The sequence below is a fragment of the Saccopteryx bilineata genome, chromosome 1, assembly GCF_036850765.1.
Source record: "Saccopteryx bilineata isolate mSacBil1 chromosome 1, mSacBil1_pri_phased_curated, whole genome shotgun sequence".
NCBI classification, from domain to species: Eukaryota; Metazoa; Chordata; class Mammalia; order Chiroptera; family Emballonuridae; genus Saccopteryx; species Saccopteryx bilineata.
In genome coordinates, this window is record NC_089490.1 from 173,564,688 (window position 1) to 173,589,734 (window position 25,047).

A 25,047-nucleotide genomic window follows, 5' to 3' on the forward strand; every position below is an offset into this window, starting at 1 on the left:
TTTCTTTTATGGCTATCCTTAGGCCAGTACCACACTGTTTTGATTACTGTAGCTTTGTGGTAAGTTTCAAAATCAAGAACTGTGAACCCTCTGATTTTGTTTTTCTTCAGAATTGTTCAGCTAATTAGGACCTTTTACAATTTCATGTTAATTTGAAGATTGGATTTTCTATTCTCCAAAAAAGGCTATTAGGATTTTAATAGGGATTGCATTGAATCTGTAGATCACTTTGTATAATTTCTTATAAGACATAACAACAAAAGAGAATACATTTGATAGGACTAATTATCCATTTCTGACAGTGGCACCAAGGGACATTTGTATGTTTGTGTAAGTTTGTATGTGTGAATGTACATGAATATTTTAAAAGAAGTTTCTACTTGGGCAAGGAAAGCAGTGGAAAAGTAAACAAATGGGACTACATCAAACTAAGAAGCTTTCACTCAGCAAAGGGCACAATTAACAAAATGATTGTGGAACCCATTGAATGAGAGAACATATTGCCAATGATACATATGGTTAGGGGTTAATTTCCAAGATAATGTAAAGAACTTACACACTCAATACCAGGAAGACAAACAACCCAGTTAAAAAATGGGCAAAGGACCTGAATAAACACTTCTCCAAAGAGGACATATAGATGTCCAATAGACATATGAAAAGAAGGATGCCTAACACCACTAATCATCAGAGAGATGCAAATTAAAACCACAGTGAGATGTCACCTCACACCTGTCAGCATGGGTATCATCAATAAATCAACAAACAAAAAGTAGTGGTGAGGATGTGGAGAAAAGGGAACCCTCCTGCATTGCTGGTGGGAATGCAGACTGGTGTAGCCTCTGTGGAAAACAGTATGGAGATTCCTCAAAAAATTAAAAATGGAATTGCCTTCTGACCCAGTGATTTCACTTCTGGGAATATATCTGAAGAAACTGAAACACTAATTTGGAAGAATATTTGCATCCCTATGTTCAATGCAGCATTGTTTACAATAGCCAAGATCTGGAAACAGCCCAAGTGCCCATCAGTAGATGAGAGGATAAAAAAGTGGTGGTACATTTACACAATGAAATACTACTCAGCTGTAAAAAGAAGAAGAAAACCTTACCTTTTGTAACAGCATGGATGGAGTTGGAGATTGTTATGCTAAGTGAAATAGGCCAGTCAGAGAAGGACTGATGATTTTACTTATATGTATAATCTAAGGAATAAAATAAACTGATGAACAAAATAGAAATCCAGGCCCTGGCCGGTTGGCTCAGCGGTAGAGCGTCGGCCTGGCGTGCGGGGGACCCGGGTTCGATTCCGGCCAGGGCACATAGGAGAAGCGCCTATTTGTTCTCCACCCCCCCCCCCTCCTTCCTCTCTGTCTTTCTCTTCCCCTCCCGCAGCCAAGGCTCCATTGCAGCAAAGATGGCCCGGGCACTGGGGATGGCTTCTTGGTCTCTGCCCCAGGCGCTAGAGTGGCTCTGGTCTCACGGCAGAGCAACGCCCCGGAGGGGCAGAGCGTTGCCCCTGGTGGGCCTGCCGGGTGGATCCCAGTCGGGCGCATGCGGGAGTCTGTCTGACTGTCTCTCCCCGTTTCCAGCTTCAAGAAAAATACAAAAAAAGAAAAAAGAAAAAAAGAAATCCAGGCATGGCTACAGACTGACAGCTGTCGGAGGGGAGTGGTCGGGGACTGGATAAAAGAAGGAGAAGGGATTAAGCAAAAAAGAAAAACTTATATATATAAAAAACACCTAGACACAGGTCACAGTGTGGTGCTAGCCAGAGGGAAAGGTGGTTGAGGGGGGCGGTGGAGGGGCAGAGGGGAATGGGAATGGAAGGAGACTTTGCTTGGGCAGAGTGTTCACGATGCAGTGTGCAGATGGTGTTTTGTTCAGTTGTACACTTGAAACCTGTGTGGTCTCGTGAATCAGTGTCATCCCGATAAATTCAGTAACAAAATAAAAAACATAAAAGTATTTTTTAAAATATTCTAAGTATGGTTCTGTTTTTGATTTTCATAGAAACAATTTTGTAGCAGGAAAGGCCGTAAGTGAAGGCCTACTCGAACCTGATAATCTTACAAATGAGTAAAATTTAGAATAAGAGAATGGTCAGGTTGGTTTACCAGAGAGCACAGTGACACAGCAAAATATTGACTTTCCTGTTCTCTTCATCTTACACGCCTTTTTCACTATCAAGTTTGATACATTACGTATCACCTTTCATAAAGAGGATTATAAACGAAACATGACTGTCCATAGGAGTCACTCAAAATGTCTAATTCACTTAGAAAAATTGCTTGATAAAATAGTTTGGAAGGATTTTTTTCTCATATATTTCGTATTTTTCTCAAAAATAGGTTTTTAAAATGGTTACTAAAATGTTGGCTGGGGGGAAGGGAGCATTTCTGGAGTAGTGAATGGGCAGGGGTGGGAGGTGCAATAGTATATAGCAAGTTAGGGTTCCCTAGCTTGACCAGGCTTTGCTCTTCATGGTTCTGGTCATCAGGTCGCTGAGTCAGAGAGAATGCACCTGCTCTGGTGTTAAGACGGGAGTTCTCACCAATAGGGCAAAGGTGCTAGGTCTGAGTTCTCTAGTGCAGTTTTCAGGCAGGATGGGCATTTAGTGTGTATGTATGTGTGTGTGTGTGTGTGTGTGTGTGTGTGTGTGTGTGTGTGTGTGTATATATATATAAACAAACTTTTAAGGAAAGAGTCTTAAATTCAATACCTTTGTCTTTAAATTTTTAGCATTAATTGATTTGAGAATTTAGAGAAAAATAAATACACTTTTTAGGTGAAAGGAAATTGAACCTCAGCCACTTAAGTTTACCAGAGAGGTTTACATACACTTCATACTTTCTTTGGGTTTTTTACAGTTTGCCATTGATTCAGTTCCCATCCCTCTTGGCATATTTTAAAGCTTTGCCTAACTGGGAATGATTTAAAACTGACTAACATAAAACCTACTAATTCTTTTTTGCTTAGGTTATTTATTTGAAAACTTTGTGCTGGAATTTTCCAAAACACGTATGTCTAAAATTTAAGTTTGATTGGTTTCTTGTCATTCTGTGTAAATAATGAATAGATTCTCTTTCTCCAATGTGTACTTCTTGTAGTTGTTTTTATATTTTATTTTTATCTTGAGAGTTGGCTTTAAATTCACAATTTATATCTTTTAAATCTTTTCTTTCCTAGTTTTGGCAAGCGTTCTGCAGGAAGCTTTAGGCGTGGCTGTGAATGCATTGTTTTAGAGCCTTCTGAAATGATTGTGGTAAGAATACTCCTGTGAAGACATTTATTTTCCTTAAAAAAGTTATAAAATAAAAGCACTTCCACAAACTACTTTTAATAGAGTATTATACATTTTATCAATTTGTATATATTTATTTTATAACTCATTATACATTTGAGTTCATAATCATTACAATTATTTACAGGGTGCAATTAAGTAACAAAGACAGATAGTTTAAAGGGGACAAGTGCCTAAATGGTGCTTGAACTTTGTAAATCAATCTATAATAATATCATGTAATTGAAACTTGGGGAGAATTTTTGAATTGCAGTGTTTTAGCTCTTCAAATATTGATTGGAATGGAGATACTTAAAATGAGTCACAGTGATATGTGTTGAGATAACAATTACCACAAAGAAATCACTTCAATTCTTCTAACTAATTGAAAGAAAAATGGGGAAATGGTTTTCTGCTTAAATACTCTGTTGAGATCTTTATCTCTTTTTAACTGAATTGCTTGATTTAAAAACTATATTTAGATAAGACATATTCATAGAAAATAAAGGTAAAATAGATATTAGCAACATTTTTGATGCTTTAAAAAAATGGCTGCCATATCCTTCCTTACTATATGAAAGTGATTTTAAGGTAGGATAATATGTATGCCTTTTTTTTTTAAGTGAGAGTAGAAGAGATAGTGAGGCAGACTCCTGCATGTGCCCCAACTGGGATTTACCCAGAAACCCCCATCTGGGTGGGGCAGATGCTCAAGTACTGAGCTATTTTTAGCGCCCAAGGGACCAATTGAGTTATCATCAGTGCCTGGGGCCAGGCTGGAATCAATTGAGCCACTGGCTGTGGGAGAGGAAGAAGGAGAGAAGGGGGGGGGGAGAAGCAGATGGTCACTTCTCCTGTGTACCCTGACCAGGGATCAAACCTGGGACATCTATATGCGAGGTTGATGCTGTACCCACTGAGCCACTGTCCAGGGCCATATGTATACCTTTTTAAAAGTCAGCAACAAAAATAAGATGAGATGGAAGCAACTCCAAGTATAGGCATTCAGTGGATATGACACTCATATTTTTCATCATCCAGCATCCTTTTACAAGGAAAACCTTGTAAAATAAATGTGGCTTAATATCGATGATGATAGAAACTTTTCGTTCACATTTAATAAAATATTTGGTAGACTACCAGTCTGTTTTTAGAGATGGTAATAGGGTTTTCCCACATGATGCGGGAGAGGAATTCCATCAGAAATCAGAACTTCCTCATCAAAGCTAGTGAAAATTTTGGTAAAATTTCACAAAATTTATTCTTAGGTGAGAGAGTGGTGTAGTGGTGACTAAAGATTTAGAATTGGAAAATATGTAGGCAGATAAGTAGAATATTGCTGCAACAGGTCTTTTTTATTTCAACATTTAAAAAAAATTTATTCAGTGTGGGGTAGAGAGAGAGAGAGAGAAAGGGAGAGAAGGGGGGAGGAACAGGAAGCATCAACTTCCATATGTACCTTGACCAGGTCAGGCATAACAGGTTTTAAAATGATTTTAGATATTTCCTAGAGATTTTGGCTTCTGTTAGTTCTACTTGGGGGTTTTTCTGAAGGCTTTTGATCTCCAACATTCGTTGAGAATTTTATACTCGCTGGTACTATGCAAATTACGAGGGTTGCCAGCGTGAGAATAGTTTTGGCATCTAAATATGCCTCTAGTGGGCAGGCACACTGCCTTCTATCAATGTGATCAGAGGTAAAAATGTAACTTTTTATTAGTTCATTCATCAGTTTCTGAAATGTTTAAAATGAGGAATTATTCTATTTTTAAACAACACTATTTATTTTAAAAAGAAACTGAATCTACAGAATGAAAATAGGAAGAGAAACTCTTTCTGCTAGCAGTCCTATTTCAGTCATTTGGGATTTGGGGTTTTTTACAGACTTACTCCTATACATCAGCATTTTTGTTGACAATGGGGCAGTTGCTTTCATAATGTGTGGTAATGCATCCTGTGAGTTCTTTCACTACTAAATCAGTACAAAGACTACTGAAAATATCCTTCCCTTTGATACTGCAGGAAATTCAAGAGTTACCCATATTGTCCTAAGTGGAACTGAAAATGCCTCTTCGTAGTAGAAAAGCTACTCAAAACCAGTTAGTTCCAGAGAGGTTCCAAAACACTTAAAAGTATGTTTATATAATTTGGCTACCAATGTCTTTGCAAAAATGAATGAATATGGAGTATCTGTAAGTTTTATTCTGTATTTGATCTTAATATGGAATGTTGTGTTTGAAGAAATGAAATTCTTCTGGCTTTTTTTTTTTAGGTGGACTATATGGATGAAAATGAAGAATATTTTCAGCGTCAAGCTTCTCATCGACAGTCTCGAAGGAGATTTAGAAAAATTAACCAGAAAGGTGAAAGACAAACAATTATTGACACTGTGGATCCTTACCCTGTGGGCAAGCCACCCCTGCCTAGAGGCTACCACACGGTAAGTTACAGAAGCCTGGCCCTTCTTACTTATCTGCAGGCTTTTGTTGGGAGTTTTGTGAAACGACATTTAAATTTTCTATTTTTGATGAGAAATTCTGTGACATACTTAACTGCAACTGCAGATTTTGCTGGAAATACATGTACCGTGAATAGCTTTAATAAGCACTGAAATAAGATATCAGAAGGCATTGTTTAACCTTTTAGTTCTTAAAATGTTCTCGAAGATCAGTTTTGTGATCAGCATGGATAATTATAACTGAGATATTTTAAATTTCTACCCCAGTCTAATATTTTAGACTCCCTCATCCCAATGACTGATAATCATACCTGTTTTTTATTCAAAAAGTAGCTAGAGGTAAAAATTACATATTATTTTCATACTATTCTGAGAATATTTTTGTTTTAATCATAATTTGAAATGATGCTATTTAAAAGCCCAGTGTAAAGATGGTCTGAATAATTTCAAATAGGTTCAAAGATCCCTTAAATACTTGATTGCCATTTATTAATTAATATTTGAAAAGTAAACTATTTTTTATGTTTGAGAAAACCAAGACACAGATGGGTAATTTGTACAAGACCCCAATACAGGCTGTTTTAGAACATTATTATTATTATTATCATCATCATTATTATTTTCTTTCTGCTTAATTGCGCTATGCCATATATCCCCTGATGGTCAATCCAAAGTAGTTGCAAATATACTTGAGGATTTCTGTTTTCAAAAAGAAAGTAGCTTGAATTCTTGCGTATGTCATAAAATGGCCAAAGATGTTTATCTGCACATGTAATAACATTAAAAGAATAGTTGTTAATTGTGAAATTAACTTTAAAATAAAAGTATAAAAAATAAAAATAGGTAATTGACAACTACTTTATACAGTATTTTGCATGTTTTTCTTTTTTTTTTTTTTTTTTTTTTTTTTTGCATTTTTCTGAAGCTGGAAACAGGGAGAGACAGTCAGACAGACTCCCGCATGCGCCCGACCGGGATCTACCCGGCACGCCCACCAGGGGCGACGCTCTGTCCACCAGGGGGCGATGCTCTGCCCATCCTGGGCGTCGCCATGTTGCGACCAGAGCCACTCTAGCGCCTGAGGCAGAGGCCACAGAGCCATCCCCAGAGCCCGGGCCGTCCTTGCTCCAATGGAGCCTCGGCTGTGGGAGGGGAAGAGAGAGACAGAGAGGAAGGCGCGGCAGAGGGGTGGAGAAGCAAATGGGCGCTTCTCCTGTGTGCCCTGGCCGGGAATCGAACCCGGGTCCTCCGCACGCTAGGCCGACGCTCTACCGCTGAGCCAACCGGCCAGGGCAGTTTTTACTAACTTTAAGTGATCTATTTTATACCTACACTTTATATGTTCTGTTTGTGAGAGCTGTTTGTATTTGAGTATTTAAGCACTTTTGACCACTAGTTACCCTCCTACTTCTTTCATTACCCCTGCACTATTTTAATTTAACAAGAATTTTATAATTGAATCCTTTCATTGAGCTCATTTGGAAAAGGTTGCTTTTTGTTCGTCATAAAGACAGCTTTGTCTGTTGGAGAGACTTGGTATATTAAAAAAAAAGAAGAAAGATTTTTTTGTCACCATTGTCTATAAAAGAAGGTAGTATTTTTAGTGCTGATATAAACATTATGAAATAAGGAAACAGATTAAAAATAGTTGTACATACTAATAGCATAATATATTATATTTTAGCTAAGTACTAAGTTTGATAATATTCTTTTTGCTTTAGATTTATTTTTCCTAATTAGATTCCATATTAAGTTAGTGAGAGTATCAATTAGTTAAAATTTAGCATTAAAGCTTTATGGATTTAATTTTATGTTTGTTACACTTAATTTAGGGGGATTGTTTTATAACTTTTATCCCTCCCATCCCCATGTTTTTATCCTTTATGGATAATTTCAATCACTTTTTCTATATCACTTCCCTTTTTCCATCTAATTTTTAAAAAATGTATAATGGTTTTTAAAAATTATTATTACAAAATTAATTTTTTAGCCTGACCTGTGATGGTGCAGTGGATAAAGCATTGAGCTAGAACTCTGAAGTTGCCGGTCCAAAACCCTGGGCTTGCCCAATCAAGGCACATATGAGAAGCAACTACTACAATTTGATACTTTCTGCTTCTCTGTCTCTCTTTCTCTCTCTCCTCTCTCTAAAATCAATAAATAAAATTTAAAAAATAAGAAAATATTAAATTTTTAAGTGATTTGTTAAAAATGTGTTGTCTGGTTAACAGGTGCTTTTGTTAGGGATGAAAAATTTAACTTGATTGCTAATGGATCATGTACTAGTTTACTAATATGTGATATGTTGGTATTAATTTTACTAAATGAGTGCACATTGGCAAAACAGGGCTTTAATTGAAAAATACTGAATCCTGTTTTATTGTGCAAATTGTTTTCATTATATTTATATAATACTTACTGTTTTACCTAAATAGATGATTTTAACTGTACACCACAGAATAAAAAGAATTACGTAAAAATAATTATTCTTCATTAGCTGCAAGTTGTATTTACTTATTCTTAACAGAAATAGTTGTCTCTGAAAGAACCCTAGTAGGGTAAGTTAGAAGGTGTACAGTTTATTTAAAAGATGCATGATCACACTTCACAGGTGGTTTTAAATGGTTGCAAGTACATTTCAGGTGCATGGCTACAGAACATAGAGGACATTATGCATATAGCCAATTCTATATGATCATTCTTTACCTAACTTTAACATGATCTTCATTTTGGCAGATGTACTATAGCATGTCTGATAATGTTCATCTTTTCCTTTCCTCCTTTATGGCACTCATTTCATTTTGGCTCAAAGGAATGCACTAAATCTCAGGTATTGTAATTTGTGTGTGATCTCCTCCTACTAACCTGATTTTATTTGTAAATTTGCATTGTAACTAATGAGTTTATAATATCAATATGTTTTGCTTTGTCTTGTTTTTTTTTGTTTGTTTGTTTTTGTATTTTGCTTTTAATTAGTACTCTCTTAAAAATTGGAACGGTCAGTGGCTTAGGTGACGGCAGAGAGGGCTATATCTGTGCAGAGCTGGGGGTGAATTAATTGCCCACAGTCTTTGAAGAAAGAATGAAAGTGCCACCTACTTATTTTGAAGAATGAGTAGAGCACTGTTCTTCACTAACCTGCTTTACAAATAAAACAATGAAGGGCGAAAGACAGTTACAGACATAATGGAAGTTTAATCACTTTCTGTGTGAAGGCTTACGGAAAATTTTCATTTTAAATGCGGTAAATGAAAGTTTTAAATTTCAGTAATACCAACGCGAGAGCATTTTGGGAGACCACTGGTAAAATTATAGTCAGATAGAATAAAAGCTTAGTCAAAAAGGAAACAAGAATTTAAAGTTGCTTGTATTTTCTTATCTGTGCTTTTTTTTAACCAGATTTCATGCTTTTATATCATCCTATATTTAATCAAGAGGCCTGTAATAATACCTTTGCTTTATTTTTTTCATGCCAGTACATGACTAATTTAGAATTTCCAGTGACACTCTTTTGAAATTGTAGGTCAAATTGGGGGTTATTGGGGAATTCGGAATCAAGGAATTAAAAACAATTTATCTCTGGAAACTAATTGATTTAAGTAACTAGTACATTTTTGTGGTTGTAGTTTTTTATTGTACAGGAAAAAGATCAATAATTTAATTCACATTAGAAGTCTATCATCAATATAATATCTTTGGCCATTATAATAACCTTGCCTGAAAGTATGAAATACTTATATCTTTTCAAATGAAAATGAAGTGGCTTCTTTTATGTTTCCTGCAAGGAAATGCATATTAGAATGCCACAGGTGGCATGATTGTAATAGTGTGTTTCCTGTTAGAAACACTGTTAATTTTTAAGTAATGTGGTAAGTCCAAAAAGTTTTGACAACAATCTTCAAATAATGTATCAAAAAATTTTAAATTACCAGTGTTTTGAGCTTTTACTTGGTATACATTAAAAATATATAAGTGAATATTTTAAAAGATACATCAGTATATAATTAATCCTCTTCTTTTTTAATATGAAAAAATCACCAGTTAGTCCAATTCCTATTTGAAACTAAGAATTGAATTTAAAATGTGCACTGAGCTTTGATGTATACCTATGTACACTTTTAAAAATTAAATGTGTTGCAGTAGTTTAAAACAGATTATAGCAATTGAGAAACATGAATACCCTTGTAGTCCATGCAGAGTGTTAGGAGGACATTTTGTCAAGGCAAGTGTGTGGGGTTTGCCGAGGGAATAAGCATTTTAAAATGCAATGAGGAGGCCCTGGCTGGTTGGCTCAGCGGTAGAGCATCGGCCTGGCATGCGGGGGACCCGGGTTTGGTTCCCGGCCAGGCACATAGGAGAAGCGCCCATTTGCTTCTCCACCACCTCCTTCCTCTCTCTCTCTTCCCCTCCCGCAGCCAAGGCTCCATTGGAGCAAAGATGGCCCAGGCGCTGGGGATGGCTCCTTGGCCTCTGCCCCAGGCGCTAGAGTGGCTCTGGTCACCGCAGAGCAATGCCCCCGAGGGGCAGAGCATCATCCCCTGGTGGGCAGAGCATCGCCCCTGGTGGGCATGCGGGAGTCTGTCTGACTGTCTCTCCCCGTTTCCAGCTTCAGAAAAATACCAAAAAAAAAAAAATGCAGTGAGGATATTGGAGATGGCTTTCATTAGCATTTCCTTGCATTTGGATTATATTCTTTGTCTAATTTTGGCAACTACATAGTCATAATTGAAAATATTGGATCCTAGTTTTTTAAAGACGCATTTGAGGCTGTAGTTAAGACAGCCAGAAAATGAGATGTGGTATGAATTTTCATTCTTGGAGTGGGTGAAGACGATGGAGGTAGGTTCCTGGCAGAGGCTAGAAGATTTGGAGACTGATTGGGCCTTGGGAGGCTCGCCTTGTCTCCAGGTTCAGAATAAGGTGTGTGGCTGTGGAGGGAGTTTTGTTTATTTTACCCATAATTACAAGGCCCTCTCTGCATCCATGGGTAATTGATTCTGGAAGTTTCTGCGTTCCACAATAAAAATGGACAAGAGAGGTTGTAGGGCTTAAGGGAGGAAGGACAGGAGCAATGGAGAAGCTGGTACATACCTGTTCTCTTTTTTATTTCTTCTTTATTTTAATAAAAACAAACAAAACAGTTCTACTCTCTTCCCAGTTTGAAAAGAGCAATAATAGCACAGAGATGTTAGGCTGAGGCTGAGGAAAACTTGTCCTGGCTACACTATGGAGGTTATGTGTACCAATGGACATTTTGAAAAATTTCAGCCTTTCCAGGCTGGAGGCATAATTGAAATGCTCTTCGCACTTTGAAGTTCTGATTGGCTTTCCACTCCCACTCCGACTCATACAAAAGCATATGGCTCTGCTTTATACAAATTTGAACTGGGAAGATTTGAACACAGAATAGCAGAAAGTTTCAATCAACACAGAATTTTGGAATTAGTAAATACTAATTTGTCCATCATATAAAAAGATATATCCCACACATTTTGTTAGTCCTGTACTATAATGTGAATATATACTTCAGAGCACACTGTTTAATAATTATGTGTTGACTTTTTCAGTAGATTATGCTTAAAGTTCTTAGAGCAGGTATACAACAGTAATAAATACTGCATAAAATTAATATAAGTTGAATTAGATGTAATATTTCAATGTTGTGGGAATCATTCTTTATTATAGTCAGTGATAATAAAATATCTATAAAATGTGTATAGCACCTGACCTGTGGTGGCACAGTGGATAAAGCGGCAACCTGGAAATGCTGAGGTCGCCGGTTCGAAACCCTGGGCTTGCCTGGGCAAGGCACATATGGGAGTTGATGCTTCTAGCTCCTCCCCCGTTCTCTCTCTCTGTCTCTTCTCTCTCTCTCTCTCTCTCTCTCTCTCCCTCTCCTCTCTAAAATGAATAAATAAAAAAAAATGTATATAGCGCCTATGTAATACGATTGATTTTTGTATGAGACTTACAAAGGTAGACCCAGTTTTTATAAGGTTATTTTTTATAATAATATAAGACAAGTCCTTTTTCTTATAATCATTATATAGTCTTTGCTAGATTATATCTTACATATCTTTGAAGTAGATTTTTTTTAGAGATAGGTTTGATTTAAGTTAGTTTTACCTTCAGTTAAGGACTTCTTGGTAGATTTGGTTAGTTTAAAAAAGTGTTTAGTTATTGAAACAAGTAAAATGGCAATCTTTATGTAGTTATACATTTTATTCAGTATTGAACTTTTTGACTTGCTATTCTTAAATTAGAAATAAGTAATTTACTCATATCGTAGCTTGGCTTTGCTACTTAATACTTATTTAATTTTTTACAGAGATCTTAGTTCAATTTAATATTAATAATTTGCTACTTAACAGAAAGAGAATGTGTTTTTGTAATATATCAATGACATATATCTACTAAATTTCTTGAATTTTAAGGTCATAGGATTTTAACTTGTAACAAATTATATCATATCCCACCTAATTCATATGATATATAAAAATCTGTTTACATGCATACACAGAAATTATTCAAATATAGGGATAACCTATTAATTTCAGTACTTTCATTCTTTTTTAATTTAAATTCATCAAGTATTTGTTTTCTTAATTGAACTTAAAGCCTTTGTCTTAAATATTGTCATCAACACCTGTTATGAATTATAATAGGATGGAGTTACAGAAAATTTGTGTGTTCTGTTTCTTATATCATGGAGTGGAAAGCGTAGTTAGTGTTTTCATTTATATATTTTATCAATTTAACAGATATTTATTGAATACCCACCATATTTCAGGTCTGTGTCAGACTCTGGGGCTATAAAGGTTTACAGGACAGATAGAATCTTGCTCTTAGTGAGCTATAATCTCACAACGAATACAGAAAAGTATAAAATAGGGCGCTGTATTATAAACTCTAGGTACTAAGTCGCGCATAGACAAGGGTGCCTTGAGAAATCAGACGGCTTGAACGGCTTTAATATTTTGGCTCAAAGAAAAAAATATTTTTTTCATGCAAGAAAGCACAATAGAAATGTGAAGACTGAATTGGGGGGGGAATGGAAAAGGGATGCAGAGTGTTAGAGAGGGGTGACATAGCCCCCTCCCCCTGAAAATCACAAATTTTGCCAGATACTATTTATCATATTTTTGCCTGAGGTTTTATATTTGCATCAGAGAGTCATTTTACAGAGGAGTGCCAAAGATATCCTTTGTTTTTTCACCCTCATTATCAGCAGGTTTACCGGTTCCTCTTCGCTTAGATCAGGTTGCATGTTAAAGTCCTGCAGAAAGGGCTCTGAACAATAGGTGGACCTGACAGTACTGTGCCATGTGTGCAGCAGTTTCTGGCAAAAGGCAGCGTGTGCAAACTGCTGCAGTGGGCTCAATCTCCTCGCTTTGGGAAGGGGGGCTCTTTCTTTGGCTCACAGTTCTAATCAGGTATTTATGCTGATTTAATTTATACAGATAGGGAAATTACAATATAGAGGATGTATAGAAATTGAAATGTAAATCAGGAAACAGTTTAAAACATAAAATGATTTCTCTCGCGCTATTAACAGCATGCATTGCAAATTCATGCAAGGCAGTTGAGAATAGTGTACACTGTGCTGTTTACCCAAGTTTCAGCTTCTGTTAGAGGAGGTCTATTTTTATGTATTACATCATCTCTGCTGCAGAACTACCATGTCCACTGGGATTTACTGTTCTTTCATTCCATTTTGAAAGAAAGCTTGTATTGATGTCAGAATTGGGCCCATCTTTTGGTTGTACTTGGACATGGGAAGTAATAAGGGTGGGTCTTGTGGAGCAAGTCATGCAATTTTTCAAGCAATTTATTTGTCAGAAAGATCACTGCCACTTTGTCCTGCCTCTAATTGTGAACACTGGTGGCTCTCTGTGCCTGTACATGTTTTAAATATACTTGGCTAAAATTGAGCGAAGATCCTTCTCATCTTCAGCTGTTTCGTTTCATTTATCTTTTTTGAGGGGAAGGGGGGCCATGAGATTTTTGTACTCCTCCATGCTGATTGAAAAAAATGTCTCTTTTCTTTGGAAAAATCTACTTTGATATTGAGACCTATGTATTTCCTACCAGTGCTGAATTGATCTTTTTATGATTATCAGTTATAAGTTGTCCATTTTCATTATTTGAAATACCGGGTGACTGGAAACGTTCTCTTTTGATTTTTGAATCCAGTGTTAAAACATGATAACTTGAAATGCTCTTCTATTAGCTAGAAGATATCATTGACCTCTGAAAGAAACTCTAGCCTTTTATTCTGTGTGTAGGTGTTAGATTCAAACCACTTGTGAAAGGAAATATTTTAAAATAATTTCTAAATGCCAATTATGTGTTATACATATTTGTGTATGTAAAATTTCCCCTTTATTCTCTCAAAAAAATAGTCATTATTCGTATCTCAGTAGTAAACATTTTTCCTTTTTTCAAAAAAACCTGATGAGGAACAAACTTACATTAAAAAAATAGCTTTATCAAGTTACAATTAAGTGCCTAATCAAATCAATTTCCTTTTGGTTAAAATAATATTAAATATACCATCTGAACTACTTTTAAGTTGCAGTTTGGGATTGTTAAGAATATCAGTAGTAAGCTTTAGACTGACTTGAACACAGTAAAGTCACAGGTGTGCCTAGCTTCCTATGTGATTGTTTAGGTCACACATAGTCTGAAAAATAACTAAGATATTTTAGGGGAAAACTGTAGAATCTATTGGAAACAAAAAGCCTTACTGAATAATTATTTGAATTAGAGCAGTTTTTTATGGATTTAGTGTGGGGATCAGGTGGCTTTTTATTAAAAGTCTTCCTTTTTCTCTTTCAGATGGAATGTAGGGATTGTTGAATTGTAATATGGAGTTTGGAATTGCTAGGAATTTTAACAACATAAAATTCTATATGAATACTCACCAGTGAATATACTATACATATTTTATTTTGTTTTAATATTCTTTTAATATATTTTAGTTAATATTTTTATATCTCTTATATTGTTTGCATTTAGGCTAGAAAATGCTTATTTTACCACAAAAATAATTAAAATAATAAATATATAAAATACTGATACACCACAAAATCCTGTGATATAGTGAAAAATCCATGATACAAAATTAGATATATACAATTTAAAAACCTGCGATACAGTGAGATGACGAAAAGTGAATGGCGATATGGCGAGGGATGACTGCCAGAGGCATTTGGAAGTGTTAGAAAATAAAGTTAAAATAAATTGTAACAATTTTTTTTACTATTAGTATACTTATTACTTTCTGTACAATTCTTTATATGTATTTTGAAACTGAACCTTAAAAAAACTGTTTCAATCATCAGGAATTTTGGGATAAACAGAGAAGTTTTTGGAAAATAAATCATTTTGCCTGACCTGGTGGTGGCACAGTAGATAGAATGTTGGCCTTGGATGCTGAGGATCCAGGTTCGAAACCTCAAGGTTGCCGGCTTGAGCATGGGCTCACCAGCTTGAGTGTGGAGTCCCTTTCTTCTTGAGTGTGGGATCACAGACATGACCCCATGGTCGCTAGCTTGAAGCCCAACATCACTGGCTCAGTTGGAGCCCCACAGTGAAGGCACATATGAGAAAGTAACCAATAAACAACTAAGGAGTCACAACGATGAGTTAATGCCTCTCATCCTGTTTGTCCCTCTCGCAAAAAAAGAAAAGAAAGAAAATAACGATCATTTCACCATTTGCTAATTTGTGAAATAAATATATCCCCAACCAAGGGGGATGTAGAGAATACTTGGGCATTGTTGATATTCCTGATGGTATTGATGTCCCTGACAATGGGCATTATTGATGAGCACTTGATAGCTTCAGTCTTTTTTTTTCTCCTTGGTAAAAATGTTTGCCTAATTTTTGGTAGTAACTTTAGTTAGACTGGAAGAGTATGGATTAAGTCTTTAGAGGATTCAGCTGAAGTATTTTACGTAAACAGGGTTTTGTCTTAACAGAATGTAAAGACAGGTGATAACTGTGGATTCTTTTTTTTTTTTTTTTAAGCTCTTTTAAGGTGTGCAATTGGAGATTCTATGTTCTTCTGAGAGATTAATGTTGTTGTTTTTTGTTTTGTTTTGCATTTTCTTTTGCATTTTTCTGAAGCTGGAAACAGGGAGAGACAGTCAGACAGACTCCCGCATGCGCCCGACCGGGATCCACCCGGCACGCCCACCATGGGGCGATGCTCTGCCCACCAGGGGGCGATGCTCTGCCCATCCTGGGCGTCACCATGTTGCGACCAGAGCCATCCCCAGCGCCCGGGCCATTCTCGCTCCAATGGAGCCTCGGCTGTGGGAGGGGAAGAGAGAGACAGAGAGGAAGGCGCGGCGGAGGAGTGGAGAAGCAAATGGGCACTTCTCCTGTGTGCCCTGGCCGGGAATCGAACCCGGGTCCTCCGCACGCTAGGCTGACGCTCTACCGCTGAGCCAACCGGCCAGGGCCAACTGTGGATTCTTTAGAAGAGCTGAGAGTCTGGTTTTTTTCTGGTTCATCTCTTAGAGCAACAAACTTTTTTTTTTTTTTTTTTTTTTTGTATTTTTCTGAAGTTGGAAACAGGGAGGCAGTCAGACAGACTCCCACATGTGCCGGACCTGGATCCACCCAGCATGCCCACCAGGGGGCGATGCTCTGCCCATCTGGGGTGTTGCTCTGCTGTAACCAGAGCCATTCTAGCGCCTGAGGCAGAGGCCACAGAGCCATCCTCAGCGCCCAGGCAATCTTTGCTCCAATGGAGCCTTGGCTGCGGGAGGGGAAGAGAGAGACAGAGAGGAAGGAGAGGGGGAGGGGTGGAGAAGCAGATGGGTGCTTCTCCTGTGTGCCCTGGCCGGGAATCGAACCCGGGACTCCTGCACGCCAGGCCGACGCTCTACCACTGAGCCAACTGGCCAGGGCTCAACAAAAAACTTTTTCATCTCAAGACTCCTTAAAACTTTTTGAGGACTCCAAACAAACTTCTCTTTATATGATTTATCTATATCATTATTTCCCATAGTAGAAATTAAAATTGAAAAAATTAAAATATTAATTAAAAATATTAAAAATTATACGTTAATATAAAGATTTTTGTAGTGAAAATAACTATATTACAAAAAAAAGATTTTAAAAGGTTTGGTATTTTATACTTTTGCAAATGTGTTTTATTTGGCTGAATAGCAGATCGCAGGTTTCTCATATCTACTCATGTCTTCAATCTGTTATGATATACTCTTCTGGTTGAAGTATATAAAGTATATGAAGAAAATCTGTCCTCACACAGGTGGTTGGAAAAGGGAAGAGTATTTTATCAGTCAAATAATCTTATTGATACACTACACCAAGACTTAACAAGTCGCAGTTTCTTAAAGGTCTGCTTGCAGTGAGGAACGTATAACTATGTCAATGAACTTTTCTTATTCTCTTTTATTAAAACTCATTGGTCTTACTTACACACTGAATGGCTCTTTTTATGCAATGGGCAATTTATTAACATTGTGTATTGGCCACTGAATTAAGTAAGCAGTCTTCCAAATTATGGCACATTATACCAATATTTTAAAAAGTCACATTTGTTAAGTCACTACCAGTCTAATATAAAAAGGCCTTAATTTGGGGGAAGCTGTCAAGCTCATCGTGTTCAATATAGATTTCCAAAATTCTTCTTATTTTTACTTGAAAGTTAAAATTTTATCATTGAAGAGTGCTCTCACTTTTTCTTTGCAGTGACAAGGTCAGTTTGTTCATTTTCAAAAACTGTCATCCAGATACCCCAGTCTGAGTTAAGAGAGTTTGTACATGATTTTTTTTTTTTTTTAAATTAAAGTAGTGCTCCAAGAACACCGAGTGCAGCGGTCCTCTGAGCGTGGGACCCTGCAGTTGCACAGACCGCAGGCCTGTGAAACTGGCCTGACGTTGTTTACCTGTGATTTTTCTCCTCACTTCCTTTTCCTTCTTGCTGCTTCATTCCTTTGTAGATACTAGAAGAAAGTGGAAAGTTCCTAAGCTAACTTTGGGTGAAATCAGAAGAAATTTAAAATGCTTTACATTATAAAATTGTGTTTTAAGGGTATTAATTATATTTGATTGTTACCAACAATTAATTCATTTTGTGATTACTGTAGTGAACTTCAAAGATGTTTTTACTTAATTGATTTTGCATTTCTCATTTAGAGCTTTTTTCCATTCAGGAATTTTTATTTTTGTGTGCCGCCATACCTGTGCCCGCCCCCCCTCCCAGCCATAAAAAAGTGTTCTTTATCTTTCCTTTCCTGTTAGGATAATTATCAACCATTGTGTGAAATTTAGAAAAATACTTAAATTTTGTTATGGAAAAGTTTGGTGTGAAAGTGTGATATTACCGTTCTGTAAAGTGTATATTTTATAACCTTAAAAATTTTCTTTTAAATAATCACATTTTCTTTTCTACTGTAAGTTTTTTACCTTTACTGTAAATACCATGCTTTTTAGTATATTGCACATAATAGTAATATCTTATTAGTTTTAAATTTTGTTCTTAAGAGCCTGTTAGGTTGAATAGTATATATATTTTAAGTTTTTGTTTTGTGTGTGTGTGTGTGTGTGTGTGTGTGTTTTTCTGAAGCTGGAAATGGGGAGAGACAGTCAGTCAGACTCCCACATGCGCCCGACCGGGATCCACCCGGCACGCCCACCAGAGGCGCTCTGCCCACCAGGGGGCGATGCTCTGCCCCTCCGGGGCATCGCTCTGCCGCGACCAGAGCCACTCTAGCGCCTGGGGCAGAGGCCAAGGAGCCATCCCCAGCGCCTGGGCCATCTTTGCTTCAATGGAGCCTTGGCTGCGGGAGGGGAAGAGAGAGACAGAGAGGAAGAGGGGGGGTGGAGAAGCAAATGGGCACCTCTCCTATGTGCCCTGGCCGGGAATCGAACCTGGGTCCCCCGTGCGCCAGGCCGACGCTCTACCGCTGAGCCAACCGGCCAGGGCTATTTTAAGTTTTGGTCCAACAGATTTTTATTTTGCTTTATGTCCTTGAAATAACACTTATTTCCTATGAAATACAAGCCATTAATAAAAGTAGGTTTTGTTTCACATTTGCCCTAAGGCAATCTTTTAGTAATTGTTTTATAGATGAGCAATACATTTTGCTTATGTCATGCACACTGTTGAACTCACCAGTATGTCTTCTGAAGTCATCCCTGATTTCTTGTTTCCTCGACTATCTCACTTAGTCTTGGGGTCAAGGGTAGAATGAATGAGTGATTGCCTTATTCTGTTTAATGCTTCATTATAGATGTATAGTTGTGTGTTAATACTGTAATTGCTCCTTTATGGCACCACCAGGAGATACAGTCTTCTATGAATATGACCCATCTGACCAATTGTGAGCAATTCTAACAATTGTAATTATTGGATATATAATTAAATATTCTAGTAGTATCCTTTTAAAATACCAGCAGGGTAACAATTAAAAATTTCAAAGTACAACTAAAATAGGAATAGGTAAAATATTCTATTTGCATTTTTAGATTTTTGAGAAGAGGGAGAAATTAGATACATGGTTTGGGCTTTATTTATTTATTTATTTATGAGAGGAAAGATTGTACGTTACCATCTTAAGCTCATGTGGTTATATGGTTTGGTTGACTACTTCTTCAAGAGAACATTTAAAGAATTTCTGTGACATCTAAAATATTTTCTATATTGAGACAATCTTTTTTTTTCCAGACAAATTTACTTGGAAGCATTTCCTGTCTAGAATATATTTAATTCCATCAGAGGGGCAGTCACAATTCTATTTTTGGTAGCAAAATCCATTGATTAATGTTTCCATTTGTAAATTCTGTCATTTTTTTTTTTAGAATGAACATTCTTGAATCATTATCAAAACTTACAAGTTTTGATGTTTATTTGAAGACATTAGATTTTGAAAATTAAAGTGTTTGTTCAAAATTAAATTCCTGAAGAGTCAATAGAGTCTTTGAAATGTGATAGTATCTTATATGCCAATTATACGTTTTGTGCAGCATATAATAGGTGCTCAGTAGAATCTTGGTTATATATATGTTCATTTCATTGGATCAAACTCTCAGAATTAGCATTAGTTTATATTGCTTGATGTGATGTTATAGGTCCACCTGCATTAATAATTCTACACAAGCATATCTGCACAGGAATATCAATCCCAGCCATTTATACTGCATTAATGAATGAGTTGCCCAAACCTTAAGTGCAGCCAACTTTTTAGAAAATCTTAGAAGAACAAAATTAACCCTTACTGAATGCTTATGAGATACACCAGTCAGCTAGGTGTTTTCTCATATGTTTGGTCAATTAAACCTCCCTGCAGGTCTAAACTCGAGGTAATGTTATTTCTGCCATTAGCAGGTAAGAATGCCAAAGTCAGAGAGGTTAACATGTTCAGTGTTCACTGTTAATCAGACATAGACAGAGGTTTTTCACATTCCTGATACATAAAATTATTTACTTTAGATGCCTACTGTTTAAGAACCTTGAAAAGATATAGGCTAAAACATTGAATGTCCAATGCCTAGAGTAATTACTGAGATACATTTGCAGTGATAATAGGCTTTGTTTTACTCATCAATATTTCTTTGTTACAGTTGTTTTTCCTTTTTGAACCATGTATCTCTCATCAATAAAGTACAGCAATTTTTTTTCTCTTTAACCTTTCAAGTTTTATTTCAATACAGATATGGTTTCACTTGTAAGTAGTACCATTAAATAACAAAGGATGACTGTGTAATTAGTGCATTTTATTTATTTAAACATTTTTTTTTAATTTATGGAGTTTAAAGAGAAGAAGGGAAAGAGAGAGGGAGAAACATTGATTTCTTGTTCCGTCTCTCTATGCATTCCTGGCTTGACTTCTGCATGTGCCCTGACTGGAGACCAAACCCATAACCCTGGCACCTTAGGATGGCAAGACATCCAACTGAACTACCTGGCCAGTGATAGTAAACTACAAAGTTAGATTCACTAATATAAGTAATAAAAGCCAAATCTTACTGAAACATCTTTTCTAAAGTATGACTTTTTTTTTTAATGAGAGAGAGAGACAGGAACAGACTGGAAGGGAGAGAGATGAGAAGCATCAGTTCTTCATTGTGGCACCTTAGTTGTTCATTGATTGCTTTCTCATATGTGCCTTGACCAGAGGGCTCCAGCAGAACGGGTGATCTCTTGCTCAAGCCAGCAGCCTTAGGCTTCAAGGCAGCAACCTTTGAGCTCAAGCCAGCAGCCATGGGATCGTGTCTATGATCTCATGCTCAAGCTGGCAAAGTTGTGCTCAAGGTGGCAAGCCTGTGCTCAGGCTGAATGAACCCACGCTCAAGCCAGAGACCTCCGGGTTTCAAACCTGGGTCTTCAGCATCCCAGGATACTCTATCAACTGTACCACCACCTGGTCAGGCTAAACTGTAACTATTTTTTTTTTTAGTGAGAGACACAGAGAGAGAGGGACAGGCAAGGATAGACAGGAAGGGAGAGAGATGAGAAACATCAATTCTTCGTTGCAGCACCTTAGTTGCTCATTGTTTGCACTGCCGTATGTGGCTTGACCGAGGGGCTCCAGCTGAGTCAGTGACCCTTTGCTCAAGCTGGCGACCTTGGGGTTGAAGCCAGTGACAATGAGGTCATGTCTGTGATCCCACGCTTAAGCCAGCGACCTTGGGGTTTCGAACCTGGGTCTTCTGTGTACCACACCAACACTCTATCCACTGTGCCACTGCCTGGTTTTAGAGCCAAAACAACTTGCAGTCATCCAAAAGTAGTCATAGTTTTTACAAGTTAAAATACCACTAAATGTTAACCTCTGAAAATTTTGGAGGTCATAAAATTGCTTGTTTCTGTACCAGAAAATATTTGAAGTGTTTTGGTAATATTTAAGAATATTGGAGCAAGCCCTGGCCGGTTGGCTCAGTGGTAGAGTGTCGGCCTGGCGTGCAGAGTCCTGGGTTTGATTCCTGGCCAGGGCACACAGGAGAAGCACCCATCTGCTTCTCCTCTCCTTCCTCTCTCTCTCTCTCTTCTCCTCCCGCAGCCGAGGCTCCATTGGAGCAGAGTTGGCCTGGGTGCTGAGGACGGCTCCATGGCCTCTGCCTCAGGCACTAGAATGGCTCTGGTTGCAACACAGCAACGCCCCAGATGGGCAGAGCATCGTCCCTTGGTGGGCATGCCGGATGGATCCCAGTCAGGCGCATGCGGGAGTCTGTCTGACTGCCTCCCCGTTTCCAACTTCAGAAAAATACAAAAAAAAAAAGTATTGAAGCGGCCTGACTTGTGTTGGCTCAGTGGATAAGGTGTTAACCTGGAACACTGAGGTTGCTGGTTTGAATCCCTGGGCTTGCCCAATGAAGGCACGTATAGGAAGCAACTACTATAAGTTGATGCTTCCTGTTCCCTTCTCCCGTTCTCTCTCTCGCTTCACTCTAAAATCAATAAATAAAATCTTTAGAAGATGAAAACAGAATATTAAAGCATATATTATTAACTAATTTCAAGGGCTTTTTAAAACTTTACAAAACTTATTAGCTAGTTATGTATAATTTTTAATAATTCAAAGTGTTGGTAACATTAAGAAAATTACTTTTTACTTAAGTTTAAGAAATTTGGAAAGTAAGGATGTTCAAAGAAAACCTCTAAACTATTGTCTAATTATCACTATAAGATTTTTTCAAAAGTAGGAGCACTATAATAGTTCCCTCTGACTGCCTAAGTCGGAAGACAAAAATCTCAGAGTAAAAGGTGGTTGCCACCAAGAAATTTTACCCATGGTAGATTAATTTCTATTTACGTGGTCTTTCTTTTTCTATAATTCTGTATCTTATTACTTCTTCTACCCTCATTTTAGCTGTTAAGCTAATGTTTGATAACAGTCATGTTAGCTAAGATAACCTTAAGAACTTGAAAGGATGTTAGGAATCTCCCAGGAAAACTACTTGATTCAACTTATTTTTTACTAATAAACTACAATTGGCACTGATATTTTTCATATATAATGTGTGCCCAAATTGTAACCTGTTGCCTGGTACAAAGTTAAGGGTTTAGTAAATCACAGCAGTTATTATTTATTGTAGAAAGGGGCTAATTATTAGGAAACTTTTCCATGTGTTTGGCTGAAGTCTTCCTCTCTAATTTTACTTCATAGTTCTATATATCTTCTAAAGCAACACAAATGAATATTTGTATTACATTTCATATAACTGTGCTTCAGGTATTTAAAGAGATCTTACTTCAGTAAGCCTTTCGCTAGGTTAATATTCCTAATTTCTTTTAGCTCTCCTAAACATCTTATCATTTAGGTTTTCTGCTGTCTGAACTCTATAGTTACTCGTTATCTCTGCCTCTCTCCCCCACCCCAAGTCATGATGTCTAGAACTGGTAGCTATAACTTATATGGGTCCTGCAATACCTTTCAAAGCAGATTACAGTAGAGATTCCTGTCTTCCTTGCTCTGGATATTACATCTGATAATGTAACCTGAGGTGATATTAGGGTTTTACCACATTGTGCACTGACTCATGGGGAACTTTTGGCCAACTCAACTTTACAGATTACTCTTCCTGCCTCTCTTTCCCCATGAATTATTCCTCCAGCCTGATCTCCCCATCCTGTGCTTGTATAAGTGACATTCTGATGGCACACATGTAAATCTTTATATTTATCTGCGTTCAGTTTATATTTGCTGCTTTTTGTCTACTCTTTTCACTTGTCAAGTTATTTAAAATACCTAATTTTGTCAGTAAACAAATTGGACATCATTTATGGTTATACGACCATTCTATGTATATTTCCTCCTCCCTAAGCCTGTGTGATGATCCTTGACCCCTGAGTTTTGAAACGTTTAAGTGCAATCACTTGTGCATTCATTCTTTGAGCAGTTACTGTGTAGCTGTATCAGGAAGATAAATCAGATAAAATATTGTATGATCCCTGCCTTCAGCCAACTTATATTCTAATTTGTGATCAATATTCCTTTTTTGTTGTTTATTAAAAATAGAGGAATAACTAACAATTCATTGCATTTGTACAAACATATTAATCATAAATGGACCATGTTACCTGCTAAATTATAAAAATAGCAATTGCTGTTTACATTTGGAGTTTTGCTTTGTGAAATACTATGGTAGGGAGCCCAGTTTGAGGCCCTTGTCCCTAGAAAAAGCAGTGAAATTATTTGCAACAAGTGTGCAAGGTCTCTGTACCTCTGTGACCTTGAACATTTCAAGAGGAAGTCTGGTTTTTCCTTAAAATGGGTTCTAGGAAATGAAGAAAGCTTTGTTAAATCAGCTATTAAAAGTCTGCTCATTTTTCAAATAAGTGTATTTTCAGAAGCCCCGTTCTTTACGTTGGAATTTCTCACTGACTTACAGACTTCCTTATTTTATTTGTTCTTCTTCATGTCTTCATGTCATACAGTCTTTAAACTTTAAACATATTGAGCATATTTATTATGGATAGGTTATGACATTATTTTTCCAAATAAGAATCATTAAAGAAAAAATAGCTTAGAAATTTCTTTGGACCATGTCTTTGGAGTATATCTGTGTGATCTTCCTTGCACTCTCAATGAGATCTTTCTAAGGGCTCATTCAGGTAACCGGTTTCCTGTGTTTCTTAAAGCCTGTGTTTAAATTCAGCTCATAATTATCCAATAATTATTATATGTCAGTATCTCATTTTATTAAATTGTCTTTAGTAATGAACCTGAAGTACCATTTTATTTGGTCAGAGTAGGAGATAAATGAAAATTGAGCCCAGGTTTCTCCTGTGATTGCTGTGGGTGGAAGTGTGTGGAGAACCTGGCAGAGGAACACCCAAGGATGGGATAGGATAGGTTACGTGAACTGTCGGATTGAATTCCAGTTAGAAAGAATTTGTCAGATAATCAACTTCTCTTCTGGAAAAAAATTACAGTACTAATGCGGGGCTTTTACAAAAAGAAAAGTCAAACTTCTGACTACACCCAATACACTAACTTAATTTTGCATTTGCTTGATGCTTAATTGGTTTGGTCTATTCATATAGAAAATCACATTTTTAGATGTTATTTCTTTGGTGAACAATAAAACATTAGGAATCAAAATTATAAAATTTCTTGTTTCTGGATATCAAAGAATAAATTGTTCCTGTCTCTCCTACAGATTTTCTTCAACTTCTGTAGTTTTTCCTGTGGGGTAGGAGAAGGAGGAGGGAAGAAACTGATATATAGAGGATACGTGAAATGCATTATATTAGCAACCTAGAGTTCTGTTTTGTATTCTTCCCAGTGGCTAACTCTATAATATTATACACTTTTTTTCCTATG

General features: G+C 36.9%; 1 protein-coding gene across 8 annotated transcripts in view; it reads left to right on the forward strand.

The window, feature by feature from the left end:
* The window catches only part of RAPGEF2 (Rap guanine nucleotide exchange factor 2), a 255,836-nt gene that overhangs the window by 135,191 nt on the left and 95,598 nt on the right, over positions 1 to 25,047 (forward strand). For 6 of the 8 annotated variants that reach the window (XM_066279961.1, XM_066279974.1, XM_066279981.1 and 3 more), the window contains 3 exons: positions 3,189 to 3,264; positions 5,555 to 5,722; positions 8,553 to 8,570. In XM_066279961.1, the coding sequence (XP_066136058.1) occupies positions 3,189 to 3,264; positions 5,555 to 5,722; positions 8,553 to 8,570 (262 nt within the window). The remainder of the gene's footprint in view (positions 1 to 3,188; positions 3,265 to 5,554; positions 5,723 to 8,552; positions 8,571 to 25,047) is intronic. The other 2 variants (XM_066279963.1, XM_066279987.1) reach the window with 1 other exon arrangement.